Genomic DNA, 21,071 nt, shown 5'->3' with positions numbered 1-21,071 from the left:
TGTATGGGGCCCAGTTTCTAGGACCTCTCCAGAATGACGTGGCCCCGCCTGTCCCCCCACCCTTTTGTTCATTTTTTTGCCTAACAGTCCCTTCCACTGACATGGACATTGCCTCCTATCCTACCCCTGCCAGCTTTCTCAGCTTCCCCCAAGGAGGGACGAGCTCTGGCCCAGCCTCCACTGAGACGGCAGGAGACTCACCAGCAGCTTGGTGTTCAGGTCCAACCAGTCTCTATCCTTAGAGGTTCCTCCCATCACTTCCAGGAAGAGATGAGGAGTCATGCTGTGGGGTGGGTTCTGTGTTCCCAAACAGTTGCCATAATGAGCCAGTATCACAACCTGCAAGTGAGGGTGAGTTAATTCCTTGAGGGACAAACTTCAACCGGTGAGAGACAGGACCCAAGAAGGAAGTGGCAGAGAAATGCCTCTTTCTCCCGCAGACAGAGTGTTCCCAGCTGCAACGATGATGTAAAGCCTGCCTGGAAGAAGTTCTGGTGACCAAGCAACCAGGTGCATTTATTTGTGAGGATGCAGCCGTCTCATAACTCACCCTCTTGGATTTATTTCCCTCTTTTTCTGCCGTCTTCTCTTTTCCCTTCACAGAGTGCTGGGATTATAATTCCCCCTAATGCCTTGGCTTGTGAGATTTACATCAGGATCTCTTTGTAGGGGACCCACACGAACACAAACACCATGGAAACGCTTGAGGGCAAAGCCACCGTTCCAAACTCTGCACGGAGGTGCTCAGGTTTCTGCAGTGAATTTACAGGGGCATTGCAGGATATTGTAAATTTTCAAGGGAAACGCAGTGATACTCAACAGCTGTCAGATGCCATGCAAACTACTCGCTCAAGGTAGCTGACAGCTTCAACAGTGGATCCACGTCCCTTTCTTTCCATGACATCATTATCTTGGCAGAGCTGGGTTTTCAGTGCTTGCTCTGATAAAAAGCACTCCCAGGTACAGGAAATGAGAGTGCTGGTATCTGATAGGGTTCCAAGGTTTGAGTTGTGCCATGCCCATTGCATCCCACTGATGAGTACTTGTGGCTATTTAAGAATGAGATACAAATATCATGATTCCTTTTCAATGTATGTGTACTTTTTTTTTAAAAAAAAAAACAACTGCTAAAGAGACACAACTGCTTAATAAATTGTTAGCACCTAACTCCCTAAGAAACAAAAATGTTAGCTTCTTTTTTTGGCTTAGTTTCCAGGAAAATTACTTACTGCGATGCTAAGGGTTATATGACCTGAGAAGGTTTGGGAAACCTCCGAGGTAGAGCATTGCAGGCAACGCAAATAGCAAGGATAAAGATGGGAAAGCAGGAATAAGCCTATACACATCAGCCCAACTTAGCTTTTTTCCTTTAGTGGTAGTGTTTTCAAAAGCTCTATTATCTTTTGGTTGGTCTACACATAACTGAGATCCTAAATGTGTGTGTCTGTGGGTTTATGTGTGTTACTGGCTTTTTCAAAATACACGATTCTGTGTTATTTCCTGAAAATTCTCCATCGCTACCAACATTTAAAAAAATGTTAGCTATAACGTTCTCTTTATACTGGTCTTGCAGTCTTTTCTAAAGTCTAAAAAAAATTTGTTCTTTCTTTAAAATTCCACGCTTGAAGACTTTTTGAACAGGCTGGCATTTGGAGACTCAAGTTTGGTATTTAAGACAGAGATGATACCTGTTTTAGAATGAACAGTGGTTGATAACAGAAAGGTGAAACAAGTAGCTTTAGATCCAGGGATGGAGAGATTGTCTAGGTGAGGTCTAGCATTAGGAGCACATGTTGCAACATGCTGGAAGAAGCTCATTTTCTTGTTTATGTACTTTGTTACTCAAAACACAAGATGAATTTTTAAGCCTGAATGTCAATTTCCTTTCCTGTGACTGGAATGCTTTTGATCCATTTCTAAGGATTCCACTTTTTAGAGTCAAGGTAACCAAGAAGTTGAATAAATAATTTCAAGGTTGCTTAGTGACCATTGAAACCAAAAAGGAAAATAAATTGTCTGAAAGAATATTGATCTTTCAAGTAAATTCTTAGAAAACCACCTACAAGAATTCATTTGTTTTGTGCTGGAATTATTTGTACCTCTTAGGGATAGGGTTTCTCTCTTTCTCTCTATTAAAGTCGGGTGCGTATTCAATGTCCATTTTCTTAACCCTACTTTCCTTTGTTTAGCAGCCCCTCTTTGTTGATACACTCTTTAAAAATGCAAATACACAGCTTATTGGCCCAGCTGGCTTTCCTGTTAGCAGTGGAGACCTTCTGTCTCCTGTTGGCATGTATCGATTTAATTGAGTAAAACTCAAGATTCTACAACTAGGGCCACTCTAGTGTGAGTGTCACTGTTTTCTTATATATCTTCCCTGAAATACTTTACCTGTAGCTATTCTCTTGTTTCTGTAAAGGATAGTATCCTAAGTACTCTGAACCGTGTTTCTCTTTTTTGAGCTAACATTTTTGAGACTGTTATGTATCAATATATATCAATTTGCCTTATTCCTCTCAATGGCTGCAGAGAATTCCATTGTTTGGATGAATAATAATTTAGGTAATTAGTCCTAAATTAACAAACACTTAGGTTGTTTCAGTCTTCAATTTTTGGTGTGCAGCTACACGAATATCGGAGGACAAATTCCTAGAAGTGTACTTGCTAGGTTAATTAGGTTGTGCATTTCATTTACTGATAGATATTGGCAAATTTCGCATCAGAGACACTGTATCCAACTACACCAACAATTTGAGAAAGTGTTTGTCTTCCTAATCCTTCATCAATGCCATCTATTAGAGGGAGGGATGTGGAAAAGGAGGCAGCAGACCCATGCGTGCAAAGATGGAAGCAGGGAGTATCTGAGATTTATACATAGTCCAGTTCAGAGTGGCATTATCGAAATAGTAAGAAGGGGAGGTGGTCAGGGTTGGCATGCCACCCACTAACGTGGCCTTGAAAATCAGTTCCGGGGTTGTTTGAACTTTGCCTTAATGACACCGTGGCATAATTGCAAGATTTTCATATAGAGGATAACATATCGGAAACATCTCAGGAGCTGAGCTAGAGAGTCGATTGGAGAAGTTCTGGTGGGCAGTTAGGAGGCCGTCCAATAATTCAGGTAAGATGATGGTTTTAAGATCATGTGGTTTTAATGATACACTGTATATTCATATATCTCATTTAATCTTGCTATTGAAGAACATAATTCTCCCAGGCCCCTCTGAAGATGAGGCAGACTGCACAGGGGTGAAGAGTAACCAGACAGCCTGGGTAGGATTCCTGTCTCTGCCAAGTTCTAGTTGCATGAGCAAGGTGTGTGTGTGTGGGGGGGGGGGGGGGTGGAGTTACTAACACATGAGGGGGGCTGTGACAATGTAGATATAGGCATTGGAGTGCTTAGCACCACACTTGTCATATAAAAATGAAGGCTTAATAACCACCAGCTGTTTTTTATCATTTTTATCATTACCTTTCCTCATTCCACTCCGGAAATGTCCTGACCTTTGGCTTACTATAATGTGCATATAGAGAGAATTACACAATGTGGAATTTCGGAGAGACTTGAGGTCTCTTGTTCAATCTCTTCATTGTAGTTATGAGAAAACAAAGGGAAAGAAATCAAGCAATCTGGGGTCCCCCAGCACCCACCTGCAATTCGTTTACCACAGGTACGTGTAGGTGTGTATTTTGGCGACTACACTTAGCCTTAAGTATGGATCTTTTTCCTATTTGTTAACAGCCGCGACTTCCGGGGTGGAAACCCTTAATTTGGAAAACAACCTGTCTTAGACACTTTGTAGCGCATCATTCAAACCCCATAGAGTTTTGGGTAGTAGGCTTAGAAACAAAAACTCGGGGCGAGGTGGATGACTAAATCTATAGAGACTGCAAGCGTGGCGTGCTTTTTAGCAGTGGGGTCTGACGTGGCTCGAAACCCCTCCTTGGGCGAGCTCCTCCTCTCCCGGCTCGACCGGGCGCAAGCACCCTTTGCGCCCATCCTCACTTGCCTCCTGGGTTCTCTCAGTCTTGCCGTTTCCCTGGCGGCCCTCCGATCCCAGTCAATCGAATTCACAGCCGTTTAGGAAGAGCTGGCTGCGTGTAAAGGAGACGCTGGCCTGGCTGGGCGACTCAGGGATGAAGGGGTCCCAGCCCTTATCCGGGGAAGGGAGGGAGGCGCTTCGCCTGTAGCTTCAACTTGGCCTCCCCCCTCACCGCTTACTTTACACCGCGCACGACTGCTCCCCCGGTTCGCCCTGAACTCGCTCCTACACCCCCCTGAGGTTTCCAGCGTGGGGCGCCGTCTGCCTGGCTCGAGCTCAGCCCAAGCGGGGAGCGGGGAGGGAGAGAACGCCGCCCCAGGCACCGGGCACCGGGCATCAGGGCACTCCCGGGGACCCAGGTGGGCGCTACCGCTCCAGGGCCGCCCGCCCGGGCAGGGCACCTCGCGCGTCCGGGTCCCCGCCTTCTCGTGTATTCACCGGGGCGCGGCACGCTCTCCTCCGAGTTTCCCTCCGGGGCTCTCCTCTCCCGACGCCGGGGTTCGCGCCCAGCGCCCGGCGGCTTCCTGGCCCCCTCCCTCCGTGCTCCTCTCCGGCAGCCCCCGACGCCTCAGGGCAGAGTTCAGGTTCAGCTCTGGCCGGTGCCCCCGATTTAGGAAAAGGCCAGGGTTGGGGGCCGGGGGGGGGGGCGGAGGACGGAGGGCGCGGGTTGGCGGCGGGGAGGCAGAGGGGGGCGGAGGGAGGTGGCCTCTGATTGGTCGGGGAGGGGGAGTGGAGGCACGGAGTTTCCCACAATGCCCCGGTGCGGTGCAGCGGCGGATGGATGCTGCGGGAAGGGGCTGCCATTTGCTGCCCCTGCCAGCGGCGCGCGGACCTGCTCGCTCTCCTGCGGTGGCGGCCGCCGCCCGCGCCGTCAGCCGGCCCGGCCTCTGCAGCGCCGCCGCCTCGGCTCCCTCCGCGGCCGCCGGAGCGGTCGCCATGAACCCCAGCTCCTCGGCGGGAGAGGAGAAGGGGGCGACGGGCGGCAGCGGCGGCGGCGGAAGCGGCGCCGGGAGTTGCTGCCTGGGCGCGGAGGGCGGCGCGGACCCGCGGGGCGCGGGGGCAGCGGCGGCGGCGGCGGCGGCGGCGGCCGCTGCCCTGGAGGAGCCCGCGGCCGCCGGCGCGAAGGAGAAGGACGAGGCGCTGGAGGAGAAGCTCAGGAACTTAACTTTCCGGAAGCAGGTCTCTTACAGGTAGGCGCGGGCGCCCGGGCGACCGGGAGACAGGTGCCGCCGCGGGGCTGAGACCCGCTCTCGTCCCTCACCCGGGCGCTTCCGCGGAGTTGGGGGCACCTGGCTCGCTGGCTCGCTCTCTGTTTCTCTCTCTCCTCTCTCTCTCGCTCTCTCGCTCTCTCTCTCTCTGTGTTTCTCTTTCTCTCTCCCCCTTGTGGGGAGACGTATTCTCTTCTCATCCCATCATTCTGGGCTGGAGGGAAGCTGGGTGCGCCCGGTTTCCCTCTGGAACAGGACCGAAGACTGGGTCTCTGAGATCAGAACAACAACAAAAATGCGTGTGTGCGCGGGAGGCGGGGGAGGGTGGGGGGTGGTGCAGACACAGACAGAGATGCCTAGTTTTCTTAAGAGAAGTCCTCGAAGTTGTCCCCGAGGCGGTGTCATCTGTAACCACTCCCCCCTACCTTCCAGATTTCCTTGGATGAACCTTTGGCACTAACTTGGTAGTTGAGATCACCGTCCAGGCAGGAAAGAACAGCGCTGTCCTGAGGGGAGATCCTTGTGGAAGTCGGACCTGCAGGGAGACCTCCTGTGAAGGAAGGGACGGTGTGGATCGAAGTCTGTAGATACTCAGCGGGTTAGGGGGTGACCCGTACCTGTGCTCTCTCCCTCTCTCCTGGGTGTGCCCAGCAGGAGGAGGTGGGGAGCCCGCTGGCCAGCCATGGAAGAGTGAGAGAATGGCACCATGCTTGCCCCTGAGGGTGGATGCATTTGTGAGACAAGGACAGTGTGGGCTAAATGGCCGCCAAATTATAATAAAAGATCAGCCCCAATTGTCTCAGGATCCAAAAAAGGAGAACTGAGGATTCATTAGGTTCTCTGCTCCACCCCCAGCCCCCCACCCCCGGGGCAAGAATAAAAATGTCCGAGAGATTCAGAGAGTTTCAGAGACTACCCTTACTGCTTTGTTAGTTTGAAAGTTCAGGTGATAAATCCAGCACAGAATGACGACAATTTGCACTTGCTAGGGGTTGGAGTATTTCTCGAAAAGGGGTCAGTGAAAACAGTAGTGTGACCCTGTCCTTTGAACTAGCGGTCCTTTCCAGAAACCCCTATGAAGTATTAAGCCTGTCACACCATGTGCTGTTATGTAAGCAAAGGCAGATGACAGAGGTGTGTGGGTTTGTGAGGGTGTGTGTTGTATTTATGGGGGCATGTGTGTGAATCATTGGGATCCCCATAGGCATTGCCTGGACCGGAGGCCCCAGTCACTAGGGCATGTGCTGCGTGTCTAAGCGTTGGCTTCTGATGACTCTGAGACGGTCTTCCTGGTCAGGTTGTGGTTCCCGCATTCCTTGCGTGCATTTTGTTCTCTGTGCGTCGAGGGAGTTTCCCACTTGACTTGCTCTTTTAGTTACTCGCATAGATGAGGATCAAATGAATCTTTCTCTTTATATTTTTTGGTTTCCAAAAATAGACAAGTGGTGGAGAGTGGGGTAGCTCTAGGGAGGTATGCTGGGACACAGGCAGCTCCACTTCCTCGTAATGATGGCCTGCCTGGCCCTTAGGGGAACAGGGACTGCATTCAGCCTAATTTAGGAACTGTGAGTTGGAGGGGGCTCATTACATTCGGCACATTGTGGGTCTGGGCTCCTGAGCTGAGAAACTGGCCTGTGTTACTGGTATTCGTCAGACTCCTCACTAGGTAGGGCTCCAGAGGCAGAGTTGGCAAGGGAAGTCATTTCAGCTTGCCTCTTGGCAGCGGTCATTCTCTGAGCTTCTCTCCTGGCCACGGGTGCTGTGTGGGCCATGGCTTTCCCGGTTGCAAGCTCACACATGCATGTGTAAGTGTGTGCACACACAAACAGAGACATGAACACAACATTTTTCCATAAAGGAATAATAATCCTGCGTTTGCCTTACGAACCATAGAGGTGGGTCCTACTTTGTGAACATTCCCTTTTCAGTAAAGCTGTGTAATCTCCAATTCAGGGAATCACCTCCATCAGCATCACCTCAGGTGGCTGGTTCAAAATGCCTGCTACCCCAGCCTTAGAAAATCAAACAGTCTGTGGGTGGAGATTTTTAACAGGCTCCCCGGGCAGTGCTTAAGCACACTAATATCTGAGGACCGTTGCCCTATTTTTTCCCAAAGGCTGAACAATTGATCTTTGAGCTCATAAACGGTGCCCGGCCAAACAAGACCAGGCAGTCCCAAAGTCAGAGGAAAGACAGTGAAAAGATAGTTGATTTCATGTGGGACATGTTTATCTTGGATAACCTGGAGAGTGTCTCCATTTTGATTCCCATTATTAGTTTTTTAGAGTCATGGTGAATGGTGGACCATTCACCGTGGGAGCCATTCCTGCCAGATTCAGACATAGCTGGGCCTGACCTTTTGCCGGTGGGTCAATAAATGGTCTGTAAGGAAGTACACCTCTGGCTGGAGTTGGGCATTGGCCCTTCAGTGGGGACCACCCCACCCCACTTCTGGGGGCACTCGAGGACAGTGACTGGTTGGAGTTCATGGAGAGAGGTTGGGAATACCTCACAGGATGGAGTCTGAGTGAAAGAATTCGGTTGGTGAATGAAATATGGCTGCTTGTGTAAGGGTGGGGGGAGTCATTTGAGGTGGGAAAGAGGAGATTTGCAGGTAGGTAAAAAATATCTTTTGAAGAACATGGGTATTTGCAGAATGACACTTGACAGGAAAGAAGAAGGGGGCTTTGGGAGAGGGTGTGCGTGTGCGTGTGTGTAGGGGGGTCTCATCTGCTCCTTCTGTTGCTAAGGAACATATAAGCTAGATTTTAAAAATAAATGAGGAGTGGGTGGGCATATGCAGTGACTCCTGTCTTTTTAGGAACTGGAGCCCTTTACAAAAAGCCTTTAAATAACCATTTCTGGAGGCAGATTATTCATTTTGCTTGACTTTTACTTTGTTAAGTAAAATAAACTCCTTTATATACCCCTAGATTTCCCCTCATTATCTTTTCTTTCTTGGCTGTTTTTGGGAACCATTTTTCCCATGAGAATTTTTCCTTTATTTCAGATTCTGCTCCCCTAGAGCAAATAGTCTCTGTAGACTGTAAAGCTGAAGGTTTTACAAGGCAATGCAAGTGAGCTGGTACTTTTCTCTTCAAATTACTACTTCCTTTTTCTTTGCAAATTATGGTGCTGCAACAGATACATATGTGCCAATGACTATATAATGTGTAGGAACTGTTTTTTTTTTTTTTTTTACTGCTGTAAGAATTCCCTTTTAGTAAAAAAAAAAAAGTCTTTCAGAAATGCACAGGGGAGGGGAAGGAGAAAGTAGCTGATGGTTATTGCCTTCTATGTACCAGGCACTGCAGTAACTATGTTGTATATTCCATCCTATTTACTCTTCGTGACCGCCCTATGGTATGATTATGGTTATGTCTATTTTATAGAAAATGAACGTGAGGTATAGAGCTTGGGTAGGAGGCAGAATTGAAACCCAGATCCAACTCTAAAGGACTCTCTCCTTAGACCACATTCTGCTTCTCTAAATATTCATTTCAGGTTGGAAGTCCCTCCATGTGTATGTAAGTGTGTGTGTCCATGTGTGTGCAGTGTGAGCTGTTCTTTTGCCTCCTCTGTAACATGTAGTACAGGTCATTATATATTATCTCTTGTACACTTTGGACCATATTCCTTTGACTGTATGATTTTAAGGATTTTCTCTACTATTTCAGAAAGAAAAATGAGGATCAATCCATGATCACCAAAGCTTATATTGGTTTCGCTTCATAGAACAAAACCACCTACATGACACCTGCCATCATTGTGGATACCCGTGTTAGAGTTTTAGATGCTTTTGTATAAAATGACACAGATGTTGTGTAGGTGAACCTAGATCCAGTGAAGAACTGGCCCGTGTACCTCTTTGAGCACCCCCGAAAAAACGATGAGGTGTGATTTCACTTATAAGAAGGCCTGGGCGATTAATGGTACTTATAAAATGTTGATGACGTGGTTCAGCTTCTCTGCTTATACACCAGAATAGTAGTACCAGACCCTCAAAGGGAGATTTTGGTACGAGACAGGCATAGCAGCAGGGAGTATTAAAATACTTAGGTTAGACAGCCAGGTAAAAAATCTTTTCTTATTTACAGGTTGGTGATAAGAACGTGGTAGTATTTCCCTTTGTGTTTTGTCCTGCAAAGCAAGATTATGTGATTCTAAGAAAGACAAGTGGAGTGTAAGAAAGCCAGACAGGACAGCATGGGCATTTTTTCTCCTTGCGAGAGAATCAATCCTGGGAGCGGGGAGTTTTCTTCTTCCGAAAACCGGTGTGCCAATATCCTCCTTTGTAAATCAGTTTCAGTTCTTTTATGTTTTTGTCTGTGCTTTATACATTTGTTCACTATTTCGAGTCTTTAGGGTCAGAGGAAAACTTTGGTTCTGATTTAATGTTTCCTTCCTCAGTAATCACTTCGGACTTAGCTAAAGGTAGACTTCCTCAATGCAGACACAAACTGGGCAAGATTGCACTTGAACTATTGTCCATAGTACTTCACCTGTTCGAGTTGACCTTTGAGAGCCTTGGTTTTTACCTGGGAGCGTGATGGCATCGGACCCTGTGGCATCAGGGGGTGGAGAAGTTGAAAGGAGTTTTGCTGGTGTTCATTTTCGCCGCGACAACCACAGCATTGCCTCACAGGGTCAAATCAAATTAGAGTAGAGTTAGCTCTTTGAAACATTTTACTGTCTAATAAGAGAAAATGAGGACTCCTAGTGAGGCCCCGGGCTTATTGCACCTTCCACGTCCTTCTGGGCTGGGCTCTGGGATACGCACCCCCTTTAGGCAACCCTGAATTGTTCTTAAAGTGGGCTGAGAGGCACTCATTCTGTGAAACTGGAAGCATCTAGAAGGACCACTGCCTAGATATTGTTGTGATGTTTGTTTTCTTACTTGGGTTTATGTGGGTTAACACCTGTCCAAATTATTTTTTCTGAGACCTTGTAATTTTTGCTTTAGGACAGCAGTTACTCCAAATTAACGGTGGGTAACTGAGGGAAGAAGGTAAGGAGCGAAACAAAGTCTGAGCTGAAAGGTTTCTTTTTTTTTTCTTTGAAATTTAATTTGCATGACATAACTATAAACGTGGACTAATTTCAAATTGTTTGAACTGGCTGGAACCATTTGCACTGTTGGAATTGTTTGAACTGGTAGGACTGTTATGCCTGCTGCAGGGCCTAACAAACCAATGCAGTGCAGGAAAAGATGAAAGAAATTAAAATGGTGGGGTACCTGGGTGGCTCAGTGGGTTACGCGTTCGACTTGGCTCAGGTAATGATCTCGCGGTTCGTGAGTTCGAGCCCCGCGTCAGGCTCTGTGCTGACAGCTCAGAGCCTGGAGCCTGCTTCGCATTCTGTGTCACTCTTTCTCTCTGCCCGTCCCTTGCACATGCCCTGTCTCTCTCTGTCTCAAAAATAAATAAAACATTTTAAAAAATAAAAAAAAAAAAAAGAAATTAAAATGGCAAGTTAGGTCTGCTTGAACACGCTGCTCCCATAATTCCTCTCTGGCCTGTTCACCAGGCAGACTCCTCTTAGGATTGCTCAGAGGTGTCCACTTTCTGTGGTAGGTGGTCGGTCTTCCCATGTCCTCACATGGCACTTGCAAAAAGCCGTGTTAGGACTCAGTTGTAATTTTCTGGTGTGGGAGCTTGACCGGGATTTAAACCTGGCACCTTCCGGCTGACCTTGGGCGTGTTGTGTAATCCCTTGTAGGCTCAGCATACTCATCTCTGAAATGGGGGGAATCATAACACGTACCTTAGAAACTTCTCATGAGATTTGAGTGAGTTACCTTATGCCCAGGGCGCACGCAGCACAGCGCCTTGCACCGAGTTAACTTTTCTAATTATTATTATAGAGTTGTTAGCCCCTTAGAAGCCAGAGATTGCACCTTACCATTTGAATCCCTGAATCCTGTTCTCATTACTCAGTAGGTGTTGCATAAATATTTATTGGATGAACGAATCTAATTGCCTTCTTTAAATAAACTACTGCTCTTACCATTCCCTGTCCATCTCGGGTTGTGATTTTCGTTTCTCCTGAAAGAAAGCTTTGCCTTTTTTCTCATTTACACTTTGTCCAACAGCCCTGAACTGTGTTTCCGTTTACAGCTTCCTGTATGACTACCTGCACCAGCCGTTCGGCCAGCTGTTCGGGGCTGGAGAGGGGTGGCAGAGCTCTTACTTAACCAGCTATTTGCAGCTTGTCAAAGAAAAAGCCTTAATTTGCCTTCTGAGTAGCACTAATTAGCTCTCTGGCTCTCTTTCTGTCTGTCTCATCCCTTTCCAAGGGGGCATCATTGATTTCCTCCTCGGGGAATTTTCTGTTGACTTTTTTTCCTGTGATTAGAACTTAGAAAGGCACAAAGATGGCTGCCCCGCCGTCCTGGAATCTGGCCTGACCGCTGTCCAGCCAGCCGGAGGTTTTTGCTCCCTCGGCGGCCTCTGCTCTGCAGTCCTTCGCTCTCTCCTTCCAGTTCACCCGACTGACTTTGGCGGAAAAGTTATTATAGGAAGAATTCCTTTGTCTCTTTGTAACTCTAAGCTTTTGCTTTGTTTTCAACTCGCTTAATCACAAATTCTGCAAAAAAGGGCCAGCTACTTTTTATGCACCTGTATTTATAGCACTTGAAGGGTGGCTGGTGAGTGTAGTGTTCAAAGAGAGGTGGCGGGAACGCTGCGGTGTTCTTTTAGAGAAAATCAGATCATCAGGTGTGTGTGCGCTGGCTGGCTGACGCAGGGGGCTGTGGTTGGGTAGAGGTGGGAAGAAGGGTCTTCGCAGATGAATTTTAATGTTCTTTGCTTGCAGCCCTGAGGTTTTGTGAGTCTCTGAAACGGAGCTGATACTGTTTTTTAAAGGCAACAGCTTTCTGACAGGGACTTGTGTAGTCCTTAACCTCTAGCCATTTTGCTTAAGTGGAGATTTGCCGTTAGATTTTCAGATTCATAAATAATGCTCTGATAAGAGCCAATTCTGATTTAAGCTATAACATGATGGTCTGACTTGCTGGATTGCGGTTGGGGCGGGGGCGGGGGCGGGGGTGGGGGTATGGGTGGGAAACAACCAAAACTTAAAACAGTAAGAAAGAAACTGCAACCAAATCTCATTATTCTTACTCTTCGATGTTGTGACAGACAGGTGGAATGATGGTTAAGAGCCCTGACTCTAGATCCCTGCCACCGGCTTCAGTTCTCCCTCTATCTCTGCCTGCTGTGTGACCTTGGGCACATTGCTTCATCGCTCTGTGCCTTAATTTCCCCTTGTATAAAATGGTAGCGACAGTGGGACCCTCCTTGTAGGACGGTTTGAAGGCTGACACGCATCATGCTCCCTGTCACAAAGTTAAGTGCCGTGTTTATTCCGGTGGTATCACCCATCCTTAAGTCCTGTTAGGGAGATCTGTTTATTAATCTTCAATGTGTTGAACATTAGTCAGATGTCCATGGCCAGTGATAAAATTATTCAGATAATAGGAAAGTCAGATAGCTGTATACTTGGGAAAATAAACGTACAGGTTTTGGCATTCACTGAGGTATGGGATCTGTACTTCTCCTTTCACAACTTGTTAAAAATCAGTTGACTCTCGCTAGAGGGTATGGAGAGGATCGAGCTGCCTCTGAGTGCTCTGGAAATCGGAGGAGGCAGGAAGCCAAGGTCGGAGAAGATGGGCATGGCCAGCGTGCAGAGCAATCAGCGTGCAGCGGCCCACACCCCCAAACTGGTCATCCGGGAGCAGGAAGCCAGACGCGGAGGATTGGGTAACAGGGTCTCAGAGCTCAGAGTGTCGGGAATAGATAAGTAGATAAAGACAGAGGTGCTAGAAATAGAGTTGCCACCAGGGACTCCAGGACAGAGGTTATTTCTCCTCTGGCCCGGCTCGATGCCGTCTGCTTTGTGTGTCCAGACAATGGCCAGCTGCCGCGTCCTGGCAATCAGAGAAAAAGCTTCCCAGATGCTACCTGTCCTGGATTATTTCAGAAATTGAAGGCTCAGCCTTCTGGGATGTTCTGTCAGTTTTCTCAACCAGGCCAAACAACAGAATTTACTTTTTAAAATTGTAGGTGATTATTAAATATTTGTTGAACAAATATAACTGGCTCAGGACTGTGAAATAAGTACTGAGGAAGTAAATTCATTTTTTTTTTTCCTATAAAAGATAAAGGAGAGGCAGTTTGGTCGCTTTTGTGTATCATGTAGATTTTCAGGAAATAGCCGGAAAATAGACTTCTTGAAAACTCCAGAATACATTTTTAAAATGTGTCTTGCCTTCATGTATCAGAAAGATGTAAAAAATCCTTTGGAAGAATACATTTTTGTTTTAAAAACACTTGAAAGCAGTTTGTTTAAAGGTGAGAGGGGTTTTATATAAGCGTATGTGGATGCAGTTGGAAAGGGTTCCATGTATCACTTTGAGACAAACTTCTGGAGCATTCTTCAAACCGAAAGGATTGTGTTCTCATCACTGTCCTTATGTCTGTAACTGGGTTTGAGGCAATCTCTCTCTGAGACAGAGAGCATTCCCTGTAGGGGTTTTTTGAGAAAAGAGCCTGATTTAAAACGGTTTCTTCCTTTTAAATTGGCCTCCTCTCCATGCAAAGACTAAGCCATGGCATATTTTTGTCTCTCTCCCATTGAAGCACTGTCCTCAGCATCTAAAGTGAGACAGGAAGTAGAGAAACCTTGAACTCCAGAAGCCTCCGAGCATGATCTTCTCTGGCAGAGTGAACACCCATGGGGCTGCTGAGCCTTCCCGGCCTACCCTGCCTTTTCTCACAGTGGCCAAAAAACAGCAGCCACCGCTGTTCTTGTCCTGCCCAGTGGCCTCTGACATGCCATTCCCCGAGGCAGCAAAGACAGCCCATGTACTTCCCAAGTGTTCGCGCGGTGCAGCTAAGAGAAGAAAAATGCTCTCCTTGGTTCAGATCTGGGCTGCAAGTGTTAATTTACTTAACTCTCTACTTGTGAATATTAATCAGTGTGAGGGACTGGTTTCAGTAAACGTTTCCTCTGAGCCGTGAAACATTTTATTTATGGCATTTTCACTTAACCCCCAATTAAGTAGGGGCTATCATTATTTCCGTTTTACAGATAAGAATACTGAGGCTTAGAGTTTAAGCAACTTGCGTGAGGTCCTGAGGCTTATGGCAGAGTTCAGATCCAGCTCCATATTTGCCAGCTGCTTCCCCAGTGCAGCTTTTTCCTCTGGTTCTTTCACCCATTCCCACTTCCTGTGTGCAGATAGCCATACTCGCACTGTCTAGTGGTTTATTAGACCACCATCCTTTGAGAGGAGAGACCCGTGGGCCCATCGTTTTGGGGGGCCCAGCCAGTCCTAACACAGCACATAGACAGAGGCTGATTGGCCGAGAGACCAAGAATTCCTTCCCTGTCCAAGCATGGACTCGGCTCTGTGAAAGCTGTCTGCTCCTGGCCGTTGTAGGCAGGCGAAGACCGAGCTCTCCTTTCTGAAACTATATGATTTTTCTCCATGGCATGGGGTGGAGGAAAAAATCCAGTTTCCTGGGGCCAGGGAATGCTCTGCAGGGATTATAGCTCAATACATGTCCCCTCCTTCAATTTCTATCTCCAATACAAGACCTTGTCACATGTTGTAAGCAGAGTGGAACTTGAGGGGCTGGTGGTTAATGGTACAATGGCGTGGGGTCCGGTGAAGAAGTTCGCACCAATTTATGTGTATTTTGTGTGGTTGAAGTGGCACAGTAAAAGCACCATCTGATTTTTTTGAGTATCCTTAGGAGAGTGGAGTCTTCACCTTTAACTGGAGGGCCTATTCAGGCTGTAAGTACTTTCAGTGTAAGTTTTTTCATAGCAACACCCTTCAGAATTCACAAGTATATGCATGTGTGCTGTTATAGTCACCTAGAAAGTTCCAAAGGATGATTTAAAAAACCTGAGTCATTTTTTCCTATTTGAAGAAAACCTTCAGAATTTCTTAGCAAAATAAATCTCTAGTTCAAAAATAAACGACAAAGCTATTTAAAGATTAAAACAGAAGCTTTCTATGAGCCAGTGTGGAATTATAACAAAATCTAAGGGATTTTTTTTTTTTTTAAAAGACAGATTTCTGGAGATTTCTTACACTGTTAATACCAACTAAATTTAAGTACTTCTAATAAAAACGTGTGTGGCGCTTTTCGGGCTTTGCCATTTATAAACGGCTTTCACCTGCTTGATCTAATTTTACTCTCAAAACAGTCTTAGGCAACAGGTAGAGCAGGTATTGTTTTTTAGAGCCATTGTACGTTTCCGGAAACAGGCGTGACCACTAGGTGACTTTCCCAAAGCCACAAGCCGGTAAGGGGCGTTGCCAGGCTTAGGCTAGTTTTTGGATTTGAAGTCCCATGTTCTTTTCACTTCATTACACTGCTTCCATGCCCCGCCGTATGGAAAGGTAGATAGCAGCGTTTCCCTTTCGTTAATTTTATTTACTTGACTTTATCTCAGTTGTTAATCACAATGGACAGAGTTGGAATCAGTCACTGGCTGGCCTACCAAACCCATATGGCATTGATTTGGAGGATGACCTCATTGTCATCCTCATGACTCTTTCTGTATATTCAAAAACATGGAACCACCAGCAGCATGGTATATGTTTAATACACCTTCTGTTGGGGAGAAAAAAAAGAAAAACATTCAGGCTCTTCCTTTGCATTAGTTGCTAAGCAGCAGCCATTTCATTGTAAAGGAGATTCAGTTCAAGTAATGACATAGGTATTCCAAGAATAGCATTTCATTTTTACAGCAACTGCATTTCACGTCTCCATATAGCATATGCTCCTGTGGCTCAGTGATTTTAGGGGGAGCAGTGGGCACCTCAACACATTTGTTGAATATGTGGAGAAAATTCAATATAGCTGATCACCTAATAACCAAACTCCCATGGTCTGTGACTAAGATTGTGCAGCAAGCATGGGCTGCCTGCAGTTTTAAGGATTTGGAAGCATCTCCAGAAAATACGACCGCCAAACAGGTATGTTTTTGAGGCCACATTTGACATTAACTGAGAATATCTCAATGGAATACTCTGGATAATTTAGAATTCTAAAGGTTTTTTTCTTATTAAAAATTTTAAGATATTTATTTATTTATTTATTTATTTATTTATTTATTTAGAGAGAGCGAGCGAGCACGAGCAGGGAAGGTGGATCGAGGGAGGTTGAGAGAGAGTATCCCAAGCAGGCAGTGAGCCCGACGCAGGGCTCAGTTTCCCCTGAGCTCATGACCTGAGCCGAAATCAAGGGTGGCACACTTAACCGACTGAGACACCCAGGTGCTCCTAGAATTCTAAGATTTTGAAGTAATATGACATAGAATATAATTTGGTTGCAGCAAGGAACTGGATTGTGGGCAAAATTTAATTGTATTGAGATATGGCTGGCAACTGAAGGCTCTTAAAAATGAAGATAAAAGCAAATCCTGTGCAAGCCTGGCAGAAGTCTAGGAGTTCAGTTTGATCAGCAAAAAGGGGGTGAGCATGGAGGAAGACGTGTGTGTAGGACGCGTGTGTGTACAATTCTTCTGTAGGTGTGTGTGTAAAAGAGGAGATTGTCAGATTACAGAGCTGCCAGGTGACATTTTTCTGATTGCACTATCATGAATTTTGGAGGCTGCGTGATCTGTGTGTGGAAGTCCGTGGCCCTGCTTCTCAAGGCATGTCTGTCATCTCTGTTCTAGCTGGTACGGGCTATTGTGAAACTTAGGGGTACGTAGACAAATAGATTTTCTTTAGCGAACTGCTTCGTGGGAATTGTTACAGGAGCAAACTTTGTTGTTTTCTAGGAGTGTGCTGCACCACCACCAACCCCCCTCCCCCGCCCCCTCCCCAAGCCATTTGAGAGAAAATACCTCTTTCCGGGAGCAGATGGGATGCTTGGAAGCTGGTCTTTAACTTCCAGTAAATTGACCTCCCATTTATGGCAAAGTACTTCTTCCAGGAACTAAAAGTAATGTTCAGAAGAAATAATACATGGATGAATCCACAAATGGCGAACAGTTATTCCCACTGTGGCGTGGGTTCATTAGTATAGTTGTTCTTAGCATCTCTCCAGCAATTAGTGCTTCTCATCTATTTCATTGTGCACTTTTTACAATTACTCAAAACGGCTTTGGTGGAGCAGTTGTGGTGTTCTAGGAAACCATTATCTACATGGGGAAATCAAGTCAAGAGACCTGGGAAGGAGAGGTCTGGAGCCACTGACTTCCCTCCTGGCATGAAACCACAGAGGAATAAGAGCCTAAGTGTCTTTCAGGAAAAGCACTTCTGAGAGGTGCTCAATGGTGTACCTTCAGCGTTAGTAATAGTAATATTACTAATAGCAGCAATAACATTTATTGAGGTCTTATTATATGTGCCAGGAACTGTGCTTAGCGATTAGCATACTTTATTCCAGTTAATTTTTACAACAACTTTATGAGGTAGGTACTCTTACTATTTACAGTTTTATAGAAGAGGAAACCGAGGCACAGGGTAACGAAGTACCGTCTCAGTACGTCACAGCTAGCAAGCAGTGGAGCCAGGATTTGAATGTCAGGAGACATCCTTGGCCAGTGCACTTAAATATTGCTGTGTGCTATATCCCAGTATAAATCTGTAGATATACCCTGTTTCCGTATTGGGAATCACTTCTCCCCTGTTGTGTGCGATCTTGGGAGACTGTACATCCAGATACCTGGCTCTGTGCCATGGAGGCCAATGAGTTCTTTGGAAGGTGTCACAGGTGGCTTCCTCTTACTGCACTGAGACTACCCTAGGGCATATGACCTGAGCCGGTACATTCAGACTCTTTGGGTCTGACCTCTTCAAGGCTATCACAGGGTGTGCCAGTTTGGTCGTATCCATTAGCAGCGCCCTTGTAGGACAGTTCCTCCTGCCCTCACTGCTGTCTGTTCCCAGCATGGATCCCTAGCTTTTCCATTAAGTTGTGAACTATCCAACATCTTCCCAGTGAACTTCCTTGTTGTTTAAGTAAAACAAAAAAAACACCAAAAACAAACAAAAAAAATAAAACAAACAGAAAAAAACCCCAAACACACAACAACCCCACCAAAAAACCCCCAATACCAAACACAGAAAAACAATGAAACAAAACAAAACAAAAAAACTCCAACCTAATTGATAAATATCATTGCCAAATGGTCCACCAGCAGAGGCTGGTGAATGTCTTCCATGTTAGGAGTTCTTGGCTGCATTAGGGAGAGTGTTATACCATTGGTTAGGTCTGATTGTTGGAAAGTTTTTGTTATAGAGAAAATTAGGTATTACCATTTAATGAATATCTAGCATGACTTAGGTACTTTGTGCCTCCTGTTTTGTTGTTCTCCTATTTAATTATCACAACTGTCTAAATTAGTTATTTCTATTTTACAAACGAGGACACTAAATCTTCCAGAGGGAAACAATTTGCTTAAACTCAAAGAGGTATTAGTTGAGTCAGAATTCAGACTCAGTTCTAAGTCACCCAAGGCTTACATTTTCCTCACGATCCTGTGCTGCCTCCATGTTGAGGCTTAACCCAACTCCTTTATTTTTTACCTACTGGCATTTACATTTGTGCTTCTGGGGGATATTCAGATTAACCCTCCCCTTTGTTTCCATGTGATAGTCTTCAAATATTTGAAGTCCGGTATCACATTTCTCTTTGGGCCTCTTTTCCTTGAACTAAACCATTTCCACTTTTATTCTTCAGTTATCCCTTATCTAAAGATGATTGCAAAGCCATTGTTCTGTCTGTCCCCAATTTGACAGTGTACTGGTTTATACGTGGCTTTCTTCGTAAGAGTTCAGCAGTAAACTAAAAACATGGCCCTGGTCTACCATTAGCACATGTGGAGTCTTTGTTTGAATTAGAAACAGGTTCTAAGTCTAGGTGGACAAGTTAACAAAAATCTTCCCTTACTCCTGAGCTCTGTCAGCCCCGGAGCCAGGATCTATCATGTGGTGGGTGGCACTTAGAATGGGGTTCATTCTCCCACCCCCTCTGGGTGTTCTAGTGCAGGGCACAACCTGCGTGTATGTGTGTGTGTATATATACATATACATACATATATATATATATATATATACACACACATATATCAATATATATGTGCATATATACATATATACGTGTGTATATATATATGTACATATATACATATATATGTATGTGTGTGTTTGTGTGTGTGTATATATATATATATATATATATATACGGCTCTCAGGACTTAGTTCCTTTGCTGTGGTCATTGGCTGCCATGAGTATATGGATTAGCAAGGGTTCAGGCCAATTGCTGTAAAACTCATTCCAAGAGCCAGATTCCTAGATTGGCGATTCGACAAGTTACTGATGACATTTTCAGTGTCTTACTTAGATTGCAGCCATTTCACTTAAGGTTTGTGATTTCAGTTTGGCTACATGTTTATTTGTCACGTTTCATATTTATTTCAGACACCAAGCACCTCTAGAATATTCAAGATTCCTTTTCCTTTTCTCTCTCCCTCCTTTTCTCCCTCCCTTTCTCTGTTCTTTCCTAAATAAGAAATGTCAAGCTCTCTCTTAAGAACTATTTACTGTTATCTCTATTTTTCAGACTTATGCCTTCATTGCCCTCCCCTTGACCCTGCTGCTGGTGGAGAAATGCCTGTGGTCAACCCTTCTAAAACTGGCTTAAGCTGTTTGAGAGGTTTTGGTGAACTTTCTTTTAGTGAGTTGACACAGAGCTTATAAAGAAATCCATCTGTACTTTGGCTAAACCTATATTTGGTGGCCAGGAAGATTACTTATTTTGTCCAGAGGATAGCGTTCTACTGTTTCAGATACGAGGGCTGCCCAGTACAGTAGATGGGAGCCACATGTGCCTATCAAAAGTAATTAAATACATTAAATTCAAATCCAGTTCCTCAGTCACACTAGCCACACGTTAAGTGCTTCATAGCCACGGTGATTGGTAGCCACCATATTGAGTAGCACAGATACAAACCATTTGTATCACTGAAGACAGGTCTGTTGAACAGTGCTTCTTTGAGAGATTAGTGTCGAGTCATTATCAAACCTCTAGAAACCTCTAACCAGCCATCCTTAAATGACAACCTTGAAAGATATAGTTCTTGAATTAAGAAGTCTAGTTCTCTGATTAAAAAGTTACCCCTTAGAGGTATAAGTAGGAAGAAGAGAGCATTGAAGACAGGGGCAAATCATTGTTGGTGTTCTCCTTCATTTTGCTTGTGTGTTCCTCCTCACTACAGTGGTGACTGATTTCCATAAGTGTAAGGACAGGAAATTTGTCTTCTTTGTAATCTTCATCTTCCTCTAAATTGCCAGACGTATGGGGCTCTGTGCAGGAAGGAACAAGTTCTATAGCTTTGGTGTAGACTGGCTGTTTTGCCATCAAAAATACTTAGTTTGTAGTAGTTGTTATTTGGAAGTAGAGTGAAGGGTGGGGGAAGAGCATCACTGCTTCTCCATCAGGAGATTCCTGAAATTTGGCAAAGGCATGGTCCAGGATGCAGGGTATGAACTTGGAATACGGATGTGCAGCTTTAGGTTCTATGTGGCAGAAATTTCTTATTGTGCTCCCTGTTTTATTCTTATATTAGTTCCCATCATGTTCAATAAATATTTAGTGTAAATTCACCAGGGAGGCATGGAAGTAAAAATGCATGGACTTGAACCTTTAATGTGGCTCACCTGGTTCTTATAGGAAAGACCATAGGAGTCCATGAAAAGGGCTTCAAGGACAAAGCAAAAGCCCCAGGAGAATCCTTGTGTTTGTGTGGATTCTCTGGTGCTTTGAACTGCCAATATTGCACACAAGG

General features: G+C 45.4%; 1 protein-coding gene across 8 annotated transcripts in view; it reads left to right on the top strand.

The window, feature by feature from the left end:
• The first annotated feature begins 4,791 nt into the window (after positions 1-4,791).
• DGKI (diacylglycerol kinase iota) overlaps positions 4,792-21,071 on the top strand; it is a 439,032-nt gene continuing 422,752 nt past the window's right edge. For 3 of the 8 annotated variants that reach the window (XM_019825868.3, XM_023250598.2, XM_023250594.2), the window contains exon 1: positions 4,794-5,233. In XM_019825868.3, coding sequence (XP_019681427.3) covers positions 4,821-5,233 — 413 coding nt within the window. In that variant the 5' untranslated portion in view covers positions 4,794-4,820. Of the gene's footprint in view, positions 5,234-21,071 lie in introns of all 8 variants that reach the window. The other 5 variants (XM_023250596.2, XM_023250595.2, XM_045052806.1 and 2 more) reach the window with 3 other exon arrangements.

The sequence above is a fragment of the Felis catus genome, chromosome A2, assembly GCF_018350175.1.
Source record: "Felis catus isolate Fca126 chromosome A2, F.catus_Fca126_mat1.0, whole genome shotgun sequence".
Taxonomy (NCBI): Eukaryota; Metazoa; Chordata; class Mammalia; order Carnivora; family Felidae; genus Felis; species Felis catus.
This window is presented reverse-complemented; position numbering and strand designations above follow the sequence as displayed.